At 37.7% G+C, this 14,940-nt stretch overlaps 1 protein-coding gene across 1 annotated transcript in view; it reads right to left on the reverse strand.

The window, feature by feature from the left end:
* UBR3 (ubiquitin protein ligase E3 component n-recognin 3) overlaps nucleotides 1-14,940 on the reverse strand; it is a 225,667-nt gene that overhangs the window by 122,509 nt on the left and 88,218 nt on the right. The window contains exons 14-19 of the mRNA XM_060016607.1: nucleotides 14,810-14,938; nucleotides 13,992-14,044; nucleotides 13,758-13,891; nucleotides 13,348-13,432; nucleotides 11,407-11,549; nucleotides 8,916-9,012 (exon numbers count right to left, since the gene is read on the reverse strand). Coding sequence (XP_059872590.1) covers nucleotides 8,916-9,012; nucleotides 11,407-11,549; nucleotides 13,348-13,432; nucleotides 13,758-13,891; nucleotides 13,992-14,044; nucleotides 14,810-14,938 — 641 coding nt within the window. The remainder of the gene's footprint in view (nucleotides 1-8,915; nucleotides 9,013-11,406; nucleotides 11,550-13,347; nucleotides 13,433-13,757; nucleotides 13,892-13,991; nucleotides 14,045-14,809; nucleotides 14,939-14,940) is intronic.

Consider the following 14,940-nt stretch of genomic DNA (forward strand, 5'->3'; position numbering starts at 1 on the left):
CCTACTGAATGCTGGCAAAAGACCTCAGACTTCCCCAAAGGCAAGAAACTCCCCACATACCTGGGTAGGGCAAAAGAGAAAAGAAAAAAACAGAGACAAAAGAATAGGGACGGGGGCTTCCCTGGTGGCGCAGTGGTTGAGAGTCTGCCTGCCGATGCAGGGGACACGGGTTCATGCCCCGGTCCGGGAAGATTCCACATGCCGCGGAGCAGCTAGGCCCGTGAGCCATGGCCGCTGAGCCTGCGCGTCCAGAGCCTGTGCTCCACAACGGGAGAGGCCACAACAGTAAGAGGCCCGCGTACCACAAAAAAACAAAACAACAACAAAAAGAATAGGGATGGGACCTGCATCTAGGGGAGGGAGCTGTGAAGGAGGAAAAGTTTCCACACACTAGGAAGCTCCTTCACTGGCAGAGACGGGGAGTGGGCAGGGGGGGAAGCGTCAGAGTCACAGAGGAGTGCAATAACAGAGGTGCAGAGGGCAAAGCAGAGAGATTCCCGCACAGAGGATCAGTGCCAACCTGCACTCACCAGCCTGAGAGGCTGGTCTGCTCACCAGTGGGGACAGGTTGGGGGCTGGGAGTTGAGGCTCCTGCTTCAGAGGTCAGATCCCAGGGAGAGGACTGGGGTTGGCTGCATGAACATACCATGAAGGGGGCTAGTGCACCACAGCTAGCCAGGAGGGAGTTCAGGAAAAAGTCTGGACCTGCCTAAGAGGCAAGAGACCATTGTTTCGGGGTGTGTAAGGAGAGGGGATTCAGAGCACCACCTAAATGAGCTCCAGAGACGGATGCAAGCCACAGCTATTGGCGTGGACACCACAGACGGGTATGAAGCGCTAAGGCTGCTGCTGTAGCCACCAAGAAGCCTGAGGGCAATCACAGGTCACCAACCATACCTCCCCTCCCGGGAGCCTGTGCAGCCCGCCACTGCCAGGGTCCCCAAGATCCAGGGACAACTTCTCCAGGAGAACACACTGTGCGCCTCAGGCTGTTGTAACATCACGCCTGCCTCTGCCGCCGCAGGCTCACCCCGCATTCCGTACCCCTCCCTCCCCGTGGCCTGAGCGAGCCAGAGCCCCCTAATGAGCTGCTAGTTCAACCCCATCCTGTCAGGGCGGGGAATAGACACCCTCAGGCAACCTACATGCAGAGACAAGGCCAAATCCAAAGCTGAACCCCAGGAGCTGTGCAAACAAAGAAGAGAAAGGAAAATTTCTCCCAGCAGCCTCGGGAGCAGCAGATTAAATCTCCACAATCACCTTCAAGTACCCTGCATTTGTAGAATACTTGGATAGACAACGAATCATCCCAAACTTGAGGTGGTGGAATTTGGGAACAACTGTAGACTTGGGTTTGCTTTCTGCATTTGTTTCTGATTTTATGTTAATCTTAATTTAGTATTTAGGGCTTATTATCACTGGTAGATTTGTTTATTGATTTGGTTGCTCTCTTTTTATATATATATATAGATAGATAGATATTGTTTCCTTTTTCTCTTTTTGTGAGTGTGTATGTGTATGCTTCTTTGTGTGATTCTGTATGTATAGCTTTGCTTTTACCATTTGTCCTAGGGTTCTGTCTGCCTGTTATTTTTTTGTTTGTGTTTTTATTTTTATTCTTTAGTATAGTTTTTAGTGCTTGTTATCATTGGTGGATTTGTTTTTTGGTTTAGTTGCTCTCTTCTTTCTTTTTTTTTAAAATTACTCTTGTATTTTTTATTTTTAATCATATTTTTAAATTTTTTTTTAATAATTTTATTTTTTTGCCTCTTCTTTCTTTCTTTTTTTTTCTCCCTTTTCTTCTGAGCCACGTGGCTGACAGGGTCTTGGTGCTCTGGCCGGGTGTCAGGCCTGAGCCTCTAAGGTGAGATAGCCCAGTTCAGGACACTGGACCACCAGAGACCTCCCGGCTCCACGTAAATTCAAATGGAGACAGCTCTCCCAGAAATCTCCATCTCAACGCTAAGAGCAGCTCCACTTAATGATGAGCAAGCTACAGTGCTGGACACCCTATGCCAAACAGCTAGCAAGACAGAAACACAACCCCACCCATCAGCAGAGAGGTTGCCTAAAATCATAATAAGGTCACAGACACCCCAAAACACACCACCAGACACGGTCCTGCCCACCAGAAAGACAAGATCCAGCCTCATCCACCAGAACACACACACTAGTCCCCTCCACCAGGAAGCCTACACAACCCACTGAACCAACCTTAGCTACTGGGGGCAGCCACTAAAAACAATGGGAACTACGAACCTGCAGCCTGCAAAAAGGAGACCCCAAACACAGTAAGTTAAGCAAAATGAGAAGACAGAAAAACACACAGCAGATGAAGGAGCAAGGTAAAAACGTATCAGACAAAACGAATGAAGAGGATATAGGCAGTCCACCTGAAAAAGAATTCAGAGTAATGATAGTAAAGATGATCCAAAATCTTGGAAATAGAATGGAGAAAATTCAAGAAACGTTTAACAAGGACATAGAAGAATGAAAGAGAAAACAATGATGAACAACACAATAAATGAAATTTAAAATTCTCTAGAAGGAATCAACAGCAGAATAACTGAGGCAGAAGAACAGATAAGTGACCTGGAGGATAAAATAGTGGAAACAACTACTGCAGAGCAGAATAAAGAATGAAAAGTATTGAGAACAGTCTCAGAGACCTCTGGGACAACAATAAACTCACCAACATTCAAATTATAGGGGTCCCAGAAGTAGAAGAGAAAAATAAAGGGACTGAGAAAATATTTGAAGAGATTATAGTTGAAAACTTCACTAGTATGGGAAAGGAAATAGTCAATCAAGTACAGGAAGCACAGAGAGTCCCATACAGGATAAATCCAAGGAGAAACATGCCAAGACACACATTAATCAAACTGTCAAAAATTCAATATAAAGAAAAAATACTAAAAGCAGCAAGGGAAAAACAACAAATAACATACAAGGGAATCCCCATAAGGTTAACAGCTGATCTTTCCGCAGAAATTCTGCAAGCCAGAAGGGAGTGGAAGGACATATTTAAAGTGGTGAAAAGGAAAAACCTACAACGAAGATCACTCTACCCAGCAAGGATCTCATTCAGATTTGATGGAGAAATTAAAACCTTTTCAGACAAGCAAAAGCTAAGAGAATTCAGCACCACCAACCCAGTTTTACAACAAATGCTAAATGAACTTCTCTAGGCAGGAAACACAAGAGAAGAGAAAGACCGACAATAACAAAACCAAAACAATTAAGAAAATGGTAATACGAACATACGTATCGATAACTACCTTAAATGTAAATGGATTAAATGCTTCAACTAAAAGACACAGACTGGCTGAAGGGATACAAAAACAAGACCTGTATATATGCTGTCTACAAGAGACCCACTTCAGACCTAGGGACACATACACACTGAAAGTGCGTGCATGGAAGAAGATATTCCATGCAAATGGAAATCAAAAGAAAGCTGGAGTAGCAATTCTCATATCAGACAAAATAGACTTTAAAATAAAGACTATTCCAAGAGACAAAGAAGGACTCTACATAATGATCAAGGGATCGATCCAAGAAGAAGATATAACAATTGTAAATATTTATGCACCCAACAGAGGAGCACCTCAATACATAAGGCAAATGCTAACAGCCATAAAAGGGGAAATCGACAGTAACACAATCATAGGGGACATTAACACCCCGCTTTTACCAATGAACAGATCATCCAAAATGAAAATAAATAAGGAAACATAAGCTTTAAATGATATTTTAAACAAGATGGACTTAATTGGTATTTATAGGACATTCCATCCAAAAACAACAGAATACACTTTCTTCTCAAGTGTTCATGGAACATTCTCCAGGATAGACCATATCTTGGGTCACAAATCAAGCCTTGGTAAATTTAAGAAAATTGAAATCGTACCAAGTATCTTATCCAAACACAACACTATGAGACTAGATATCAATTACAGGAAAAAATTTGTAAAAACCACAAACACATGGACACGAAACAATATGCTACTAAATAACCAAGAAATTACTGAAGAAATCAAAGAGGAAATCAAAAAATACCTAGAATTCACAGGTGAATTCTATCACACATTTAGGGAAGAACTAACACCTATCCTTCTCAAACTCTTCCAAAATACAGCAAAGGGAGGAACACTCCCAAACTCATTCTACGAGGCCACCATCACCCTGATACGAAAACCAGACAAAGATGTAAAAAAAAAAAGAAAACTACAGGCCAATATCACTGACGAACATAGATGCAAAAATCCTCAAGAAAATACTAGCAAACAGAATCCAACAGCACGTTAAAAGGATCATACAACATGATCAAGTGGGGTTTATCCCGAGAATGCAAGGGTTCTTCAGTAAACGCAAATCAATCAATGTGATACACCAAATTAACAAATTGGAGGAGAAAAACCGTATGATCATCTCAATAGCTGCAGAAAAAGCTTTTGACAAAATTCAACACCCATTTATGATAAAGGCCCTCCAGAAAGTAGGCAGAAAGGTAACTTACCTCAACGTAATAAAAGGCCATATATGACAAACCCACAGCCAACATCATTCTCAATGGTGAAAAACTGAAACCATTTCCACTTAGACCAGGAACAAGACAAGGTTGCCCACTCTCACCACTATTATTTAACATAGTTTTGGAAGTTTTAGCCACAGCAATCAGAGAAGAAAAAGAAATAAAAGGAATCCAAATGGGAAAAGAAGAAGTAAAGCTGTCACTGTTTGCAGATGACATGATACTATACATAGAAAATCCTAAAGAGGCTACCAGAAAACTACTAGAGCTAATCAATGAATTTGGTAAAGTAGCAGGATACAAAATTAATGCACAGAAATCTCTGGCATTCCTATACACTAATGATGAAAAATCTCAAAGAGATATGAAGGAAACACTCCCATTTACCACAGCAACAAAAAGAATAAAATACCTAGGAATAAACCTACCTAAGGAGAAAAATGAACTGGATGCAGAAAACTATAAGACACTGATGAAATAAATTAAAAGATGATACAAATAGATGGAGAGATATACCATATTCTTGGATTGGAAGAATCAACATTGTGAAAATGACTCTACTGCCCAAAGCAATCTACAGATTCAATGCAATCCCTATCAAACTGCCAATGGTATTTTTCACAGAACTAGAACAAAAAAATTCACAATTTGTATGGAAACACAAAAAACCCCTAATAGCCAAAGCAATCTTGAGAAAGAAAAACGGAGCTGGAGGAATCGGGCTGCCAGACTTCAGACTATACTACAAAGGTGCAGTAATAAGGACAGTATGGTACCGGCACAAAAACAGAAATATAGATCAATGGAAAAGGACAGAAAGTCCAGAGATAAACCACACACATATGGTCACCTTATTTTTGATAAAGGAGGCAAGAATGTACAATGGAGAAAAGACAGCCTCTTCAATAAGTGGTGCTGGGAAAACTGGACAGCTACACGTAAAGAATGAAATTAGAACACTCTCTAACACCATACACAAAAATAAACTCAAAATGGATTAAAGACCTAAATGTAAGGCCAGAGACTATAAAACTCTTAGAGGAAAACATAGAACACTCTATGACAAATCACAGCAAGATCCTTCTTGACCCTCCTCCTAGAGAAATGGAAATAAAAACAAAAATAAACAAATGGGACCTAATGAAACGTCAAAGCTTTTGCACAGCAAAGGAAACCATAAACAAGATGAAAAGAAAACCCTCAGAATGGGAGAAAATATTTGCAAATCAAGCAACTGACAAAGGATTAATCTCTAAAATTTACAAGCAGCTCATGCAGCTCAATACTGAAAACACAAACAACCCAATCCAAAAATGGGCAGAAGACCTAAATAGACATTTCTCCAAAGAAGATTGCCAACAAACACATGAAAGAATGCTCAACCTCACTAATAGTTAGTGAAATGCAAATCAAAACTACAATGAGGTATCACCTCACACCTGTCAGAATGGCCATCATCAATAAGTCTACAAACAATAAGTGCTGGAGAGGGTGTGAAGAAAAGGGAATCCTCTTGCACTGTTGGTGGGAATGTAAATTGATACAGCCACTGTGGAGAACAGTATGGAGGGTCCTTAAAATACTAAAAATAGGGCTTCCCTGGTGGCGCAGTGGTTGAGATTCTGCCTGCCGATGCAGGGGACATGGGTTCGTGCCCCGGTCCGGGAAGATCCCACATGCCATGGAGCGGCTGGGCCCGTGAGCCATGGCCGCTGAGCCTGCACGTCCGGAGCCTGTGCTCCACAATGGGAGAGGCCACAACAGTGAGAGGCCCGCGTACCGCAAAAAAAAATAAAAAAATAAAACTGGAACTACCATACGACCCAGCAATCCCACTACTGGGTATATACCCTGAGAAAACCATAATTCAAAGAGTCATGTACCACAATGTTCACTGCAGCTCTATTTACAATAGCCAGGACACGGAAGCAACCTAAGTGTCCATTGACAGATGAATGGGTAAAAAAGATGTGGCACATATATACAATGGAATATTACTCAGCCATAAAAAGAAACGAAATTGAGTTATTTGTACTGAGGTGGATGGACCTAGAATCTGTCATACAGAGTGAAGTAAGTCAGAAAGAGAAAAACAAATATCGTTTGCTAACACATATATATGGAATCTAGAAAACAAAATGGTTTTGAAGAACCTAGGGGGAGGATAGGAATAAAGACGCAGATGTAGAGAATGGACCTGAGAACACGGGGAGGGGGAAGGGTAAGCTGGGACAAAGTGAGAGAGTGGCATGGACATATATACACTACCAAATGTAAAACAGATAGCTAGTATGAAGCAGCCACATAGCACAGGGAGATCAGCTCGGTGCTTTGTGTCCACCTAGAGGGGTGGGATAGGGAGGGTGGGAGGGAGACGCAAGAGGGAGTGGATATGGGGATATATGTATGTGTATAGCTGATTCACTTTGTTATAAAGCAGAAACACACCATTGTAGAGCAGTTATACTGCGATACAGATGTTAAAAAATAAATAAGATTTTTTTAAATGCTAAAAATAAAGACACAATAGCTTTAATTTACCTAATTATTTTTCTCTATAATTTTTCAAAACGCCTTTCTATTACCTTCTTGAAATAAAAAAGGATCACACTAAGTAAATCAGTTTTGCCACTTTTGTTCCTTAAAACTAAAAGAAAATGCAAATGACCAATAGCCAATAAGCCCTACACTTTAGGCTTATTTCCCAGTTGTGTTATATTAAGAACTGAAACGGTCAATTATACAGTCATATAAGTGATATCACATAAAGGAAAAAGATGTTATATTTCATATACAAAATAAATTTCAAAAAAATTTAAGTTTTACATAGAAACAAACACATTCTTCACGGATATATTTATCTTAAATATACAAAATATTGTTGTATTAATATAATATTGCATATAAAATTTCAGAGATTTATAAGAAAATGATTTTACTCTGAAGTTAAAGTGTATTTGTTATCTGTTATTATTCTTTTATTTAAATACACATTTCTTTAAACAAAGATTTTTAAACTGCCAAAAAACATCACAGCAATTCAGACATATTTCTAAGAAACTATATAGACATTGTACAGGAACTCAAAAGCCAAATGAGGAGAATGAGATTATGAGAAAAAATAGCAAAATAGAAAAGAGGAAAATTTAATAAAAATAGCTCTACAGATATGGTTTTCATTTTTCAGCATGAACTACTCAAATTTACTTACTCAACAAATATATGCTGAATGCCTTTTTATATGCCAGCACTGAGATAGATTCTGAAGATATAAAAGAGACACAGAGACAAAAATATCTTCCCTCAAGGAACTAAGAGTCTAGTAAAAACCTACAAAGCAAACAAATAGTTACAAAGCTACACGAAAAGCATAAAAAGAGGTTGCTAAGAAAGCAGAGAGAGGAGAATCTCAGACTATGTTCCCACAGGTTTTAGAGAAAGGTAGAGAGAGATGCTGAACTAAGTTTTGTTTTTCGTTTTTGTCTTTCTTGGGGTGGGGTGAGGGGAGGGGAGAATATGCTAAACTTCTACACTATAAACTTTCTTCAGAGGTATCTATGATGGTTCTTAAATTCAGCATATATCCATTACTGCAACGTCTTGGCAAAAAGAAGTTTCAATTACACCCAATATCTGTATTTACACTTTGATGGTTATATGAACAAATATTTTCTCAAGATCAAAGACATTTGTATCATTTTAAACTTGTTTTCAAAATGTTTAACTAAGCACAAATAAACTGAGCACAAATAAAAGGCGATATCCTATAATGTTCAGCAATAGATTAACTATTTAATGTTTAAAAATAGGAGGAAATAATACATTAAAAAATAGTCTACGACAATAATATATAAAACTGAATTCTCCATTAAAAAGATATCCTTCAAAATTTTTCGGCAATTATCAACATTTTAACTACTTTGTTAAATATTTACAAATAAAATTCATTTTACTTTGGCTGTTTTCCCAGTTGTCAAGAACACAGCAATATTACCACATTTTTTGTACCTACCCATCATCTCTGACATCAGACAATTTTAGTCTCTTAACTTGTGCCTCCTCTACTGCTTTAAAAGTAGGACAACACAAAACCAAGCTTTGAATTCTCCTGGTCAAAGAGCAACTAAATAAGTTTGTTATTTTTTTACATTTATTTGTGATGTTTTATAAAATTTATTTTTATCAGATTAATGTCAGGTTTTTGGATCAAGATCTTGAGAACATAAATCTCAGCCAGATTATTTTTTTAATCTTAAAATATTTTCTCCTCTAAAGATTGAGTATATTTTAAGGAGAGCATATCACATTTGTGTTATAACCGAAATTTTTCTCTATAAACACAAGATATCCATTATTTTACTGACTAACATAACGTACTTACAATGCTGTGTATCTGTCCATTGCAGACTGCACGTCTCTACGGTAAACTGTTCGAAGAATGACCATGACGGGGTCAAACTCATGATCCCAGACTTCAGCTATTATTCAAAAGAGAGTAGAAACAAAACACTGACTTCTTAGGAATAAAGTCAATCTCTAATGACTAATTACGTTTAAGTATATCTTATATTTAAAAGATGGGAAAGTTTAATTTGATTATATATTTGCCTTAATAAGCTTGATGCAATGACCACTTTTCTAAATCAAAAATTATTTCGTCACTATAATGTTCCCTTAAGTTCAGCAAGAACTAGTGAGCAAGAAGTTTTATAATGTGATAACGCCTCACCATAAAAGTTTAGCTCACTTTTTTTGGTAAAGTGCCAATGAGAAAGTAAGAAACACAATGCATTAACATTTTTGAAAGTATTCGAAGATAAAAATGTGAAAGCTGGATTAAAAAATTAATGAGCCATTGATTTTCAAGAGCTTAGTTTATAAACACTTTTTGGTTTATAAAACATTTGTTCTTTTGCTATAATTGATCTCCTTACCTTCTCCACAATTAGGAACCATTATCCCATGTGTAGTATATGTACAATTGGTGGTACACAAGATGATTTTAAGTATTAAGTGCACAAAGCTTATGTTAATAGCTATATAATTACATTAACGTGTACTAGAAAATTGCACATTGCAAATAAAACCTGTGATCTCACTAATAATCATGCTTAGGATGAGAATTCTTAACATTTCTTAACATTTGAACCTTAAGCATCTCTCTACACATCTACTATAATTTCAACTTTCTGGCATTAAAAAAAAAATGTTAACAACTGTCCCTATTTCATGTAACAGGCCATCTTAAATTATCATAAGTATGATTTAAGATCCTTAAGATAGGCCTTCAAAAAGCCACAGAACCTTTGTTATTAATTCTGTTATCTGTTTTTGTCAGAATTATAAAACCATTGAAATGGAAGAAAACTTCAGTGATTAACTAACTGGCCCAGGAGGCTTCAGTGTTCCAAGAAGTTGGATTTCAACAGAGATTTACCAGGGGCCACTTTAGGAGCAAGGAGATGGTAAAACAGATGAGAAGCTATGTCCACTAACCACACTCACTTTAACAAGAGTAGGTTCGCTTTTATTGCTTTTGTATAACAGATTCACTTAAGGCTTAGTTCCCCCAAACTAAAGGCTTATCTTAAACATTTTTTTAAAAAGCTTAAAAAACACTGATCTATTCCAACTCACTCATTCTACAAATAAGAAGTTAAATCCAAAGATAAAACACTGACTTTCTCAATATCGCACAACTGGCTAATACAACTCAGTACTGCATCTGAATATGACACCCAATTTCTTGATTCTAATCTTCAAATGTCCAGTGCTCTGTCTCAGTGTCTCAAACTTAACTGTGTGTGACAATCATCCTTTAGAGCTTGGTAAAAAAGCAGATTTCCAGAATTAATCCCCAGAGATCTGGATAAGAGCAGATTGGGGTCGAAGCATAGGAACGTGTATTTTAATAGGGACCGCGAATGAGTGACACAGATTATGCTCACATCACACTTTATTAATAAGCACTGCATTATACAAGAACATCACTCTACTTCTAAGTTCATCTAAATTTTAGATACAAAGTGTTCTCTACAATAAAGAAATACTGTGCTTTTTCTTTAATGGAATACATTCCAACCAGAGGCTCTGGATTGTTCTTGCTACCTTTGTGAACTCTCTGAAAAATCACACATGATAAGGTTTATTTTGGTGTGTTTTACCAAACATGGTACATGCTATTTACAACTACTAAGTGGGCATCAGTTTTTCACTTAGACAATGAGTGCTGAGGGGGGCAAGAAGCATGTAACTGCTACTTCCTTCAAAATTTTAACTTAGATTAATGAAAATGTGAAAGAGAAGAAGAAAAGACCATGAATCAGGATTCCACCTACTTCTGGCTTTTGTCAAGCATGTCATCTACAAATCCAGGGGGAAAACTTCAGAAAACCAACCACTTACAGAAAAGGTTTCTATGTATTTACACAGGTTCAAAATGTATGAGAATGTTATCAGTATTCCACATAGATTTTAACTGTTTCAAGTTAAAATTTGGGTAGTGAGAACTATTTCAAAATCAAATTTAAAGGGCAAATACATTCAGAATGTTTGTAAGTATATATTTTGCTTCATAATTTCTGGTTCATTTACAGTTCATTCACTTACAAAAATAAACTGGAGTTCATATATAAAGTTCCTTTTATAATTTAGAGTCATCTAAGAAGTCTTATTGTAATATAAACCATAGGTTTGTAAATAAATGGAACCAGTATCACTGTACACCATAAAAGACAAACATACATCTATAAGAAAGTTGAGGGGAAAAACCAAAGCTGAACAAACAAAAGGCAAACATTTTGTTTCAATATACACAATGAAACTTCAGAAAACTGATATTTGAAAAAACACATTTATGTATATAAACATACCTTTAGGAGTATACATGCCTTGTTGCATAGAACCTCCAGGTTCAAAAACAGGAGCCTTAAAATCAGCTACAGCTGATAAAACTGATTCAAAGCTATAACTTCCTGGAATAATGCCACTTTTGGGATTTGGATTTTCTGGAATATGATGTATGTGTCAAGGAAAAAATTAATAAGTAAAAGTCAGATACTTAATCTTACCAAGGTATTCTAGTTTCTAACTTCCTTTGCTAAAATATGCAGAGTAATAGGCTGTAATACATAAAGTCGGCCACAAGAGGGCTATATAATACAACAGTTCAATAATAACATTTTATTAACTGTGAATTAAGATAGTTTAATCTAGAAGCCTACTAATAAATTACATGCTGAAGTAGCTCTGAAGTATATCTCCCCCAAAACAAATTAATACAGTTTCAGGAAATAAAAAAAAAAACTTTTAAAATTAATCTCCATTTTCATCCTTTTGCAAATAAAGTTGTAATTTCCCTTAGAAAATCAAACACAGTATACTAAAAATCAGCCCAGATTTTTATGAGCAAAGATTATTTTTCCAAAAACACAAAATGTCATCCTCAAAATAAGAAGGAAAAAGATACTAAGCAAATTTTTTAAAAAGAAGAAAACCACAAAGATTCTTTCCTCTTCGTTTCACATTAGAGCTACATAATTCTTCTAAATTCAAAGTTACAGAGAATGCTTTTGCTCTTTTGCAGCACTAATACACAGTATATAATGGCTGAATGAAATCATCAAACAGTATCAAATTGTTGGCTGCTTAAGAAAATCTTCAAGGTTATCAAATAGGCATTTCTAATAGGAGCTATTTCACGAAATTTAGCCAATTATTTCAAACATAATCATAATGTACAAATTAAATTTAGTCAAAAATTCACAAATAAATTTTATCACAAAATAACATGATGATCTTTGTCTAAAATTTTATAAACAATAAATCAAAAAATAATAAAGTGTCCATTGTATGCTCAGTCTTATACAGAGAACCATAAATTTTTAAAGTTTGTAGACAACAGTCTTTGCCTTTAAAAACCTCTTGGTTTAAAACTGAATTCTAGGGCTTCCCTGGTGGCGCAGTGGTTGAGAGTCCGCCTGCCGATGCAGGGGACACGGGTTCGTGCCCCGGTCCGGGAAGATCCCACATGCCGCGGAGCGGCTGGGCCCGTGAGCCATGGCCACTGGGCCTGCGCGTCCGGAGCCTGTGCTCCGCAGCGGGAGAGGCCACAACAGTGAGAGGCCCGCGTACCGCAAAAAAAAAAAAAAAAAAAAAAAACTGAATTCTAAGAAAAAAATCCTCAGAATGTTTAAAGCTCTGGTAATAATAATGATAAGATATACCTCTAAATTTTAACCATGAATTCCAGCCTGGCTATAGAGATAAAGTAGACCTAGCTGCCTTTCACCAAGTGTCCAGCTCCCTTTCACTATTGCTGTCCTTAAAGGTCAGATCCTGGGGTGCCCAGAGCCACCAGTCCTGATGCCTAACCAAGGTCTAATAAGAGCACCCTGAGGGCTTCCCTGGTGGCGCAGTGGTTGAGAGTCCGCCTGCCGATGCAGGGGACACAGGTTCGTGCCCCAGTCCGGGAAGATCCCACATGCCATGGAGTGGCTGGGCCCGTGAGCCATGGTCGTTGAGCCTGCGCGTCCGGAGCCTGTGCTCCACACGGGAGAGGCCACAACAGTGAGAGGCCCGTGTACCGGAAAAAAAAAAAAAAAAAAGAGTACCCTGAGAGACGACAGAGGCAAAAAAATCTACCAGTGGTCTTGAACACAGAATTGAACAAACAGTTGGAGTTTTTCTCCATATTATTTTTCAACTTCAAAAAAAACCATTTTAATCAAAAAGTGATATATCTCTAATCCATGAATATTACTTACAACTTAGATCCTGCAACTAACAGAAAATTAAACTTTTAAAAGGATATGAGGTCCAGCAATGAACTATGTGTTCTGTCATTCATACACAGCTGGGCTACCATCTCTGCTCTGAGAATCTCATCATCAGACATTCCTAAAATTAAAAATAGAATTAATAAATCTGAATACCTATATATTATAAAGAAACAACTTACCACACAATTTATTAAGCATAAATACCAAAAATGAGATGTTTCCAAATTTAAAGAGCAAAGAATACAATGCCCCAATATAACTGCAGTTTAACTACCCTGATATTTGCAGTTCCCTTAAGGGGTTTTTTAAAGGATATTCTAAAAGGAGTGTCAACGGTAATACATCCTTTCCTTTTTTTCCATAAACCAGTTACTACCACAAGGAGAGGGGAGGAAACGGAGGTTAATAGTTAATACGCAAGTATTTGTATTAGTGCTTTTTACCTAAATGTAAACGAAGACTCAAAAGAATCACAAGAAATGTAAGAGCGCCTTCTAACATGGATCTCTCATGCTCTGCATCAAGTACTGTGTTTTGATGTTGTGAAGCCATTGTCAACAAATCCACTACCTTAAATCTATTAAAAAAATATTTGAGACAGATTTTTTAAAGTTAAAACAAAATTAGTTTAAATTCCAAATACTTCCTAATACCTGTCTTAATAAAATTATGCTTACCTTTCAAAGACAGATGAAATAAAATAATCTGGATCAAGTCTAGATGCACAAACCTTTAAAAGACAAAAAATAAAACCCACAATCTTTATTTCTCAATATTCAGTTTTACTTCTTTCTTTCTTTTTCCAGCCACGCCACGCGGCTTGCAGGATCTTAGTCCCCCAGCCAGGGATTGAACCCGGGCCACAGCAGGGAAAGCACCAAGTCTTAACCACTGGACTGCCACGGGTTTCCCCAGTTTTACTTCTTGTGTTAATCATGTTTTTTATTTTCTGTATCTTCTGATGTTGTGGCATCTAGGGGGGCCCTACAGACCAGGAGAGAAACTACCCTTCTAAAGGCTAGCTAATTCCAAAAGATAGTAAACAGCTTACCTGGGAGCAAGTGTCTCATATGCAAGTCCCTCATGCCCTTTATTTAACTCACATACCAAGCCAATATTCCCCCTGGCCCCCTGCCCAAGGCAGGTACCAGATAGCCTTTATGCCCCAGAGCCCACCAAAATTATTCAAACTAGCCAATCCTAAACTACTTCCCCTGCCCTGCCTTGTCGTTCCTATGGAAACCCCAATAAAGCTTCTGGTCTAGGATTTCCCCTCACTCCTCCTTCTGCCTCTTGACCAAAATCTAACGCTTCCCCTCTGGTCCTGCGTAGTGTGGCATGCCCCCTTCCTTTGGAAATTATAAGTAATAAAATTCTTCTTTCAATAGCACTGACCTCTCCATGTCATCATTTAGTCACCTCTATAAATTAAAATCCCACAGGTACAAATGAGATACTTCTAAAGTACAACATCTGCATCATCAAGTTGGCTTACCTGTAATAGGTAAATGTCAGGATCAATCATGGAATTACAGAAATGAGACTGGACATAGGTCATGGCTTGTCCTTTGATTTGCAGACCATTTCTTACCCACATATTGCTATGGATTTCGGCAAGACTTGCCT

Source organism: Delphinus delphis, chromosome 7 (genome assembly GCF_949987515.2).
Source record: "Delphinus delphis chromosome 7, mDelDel1.2, whole genome shotgun sequence".
In the NCBI taxonomy this organism is placed as follows: Eukaryota; Metazoa; Chordata; class Mammalia; order Artiodactyla; family Delphinidae; genus Delphinus; species Delphinus delphis.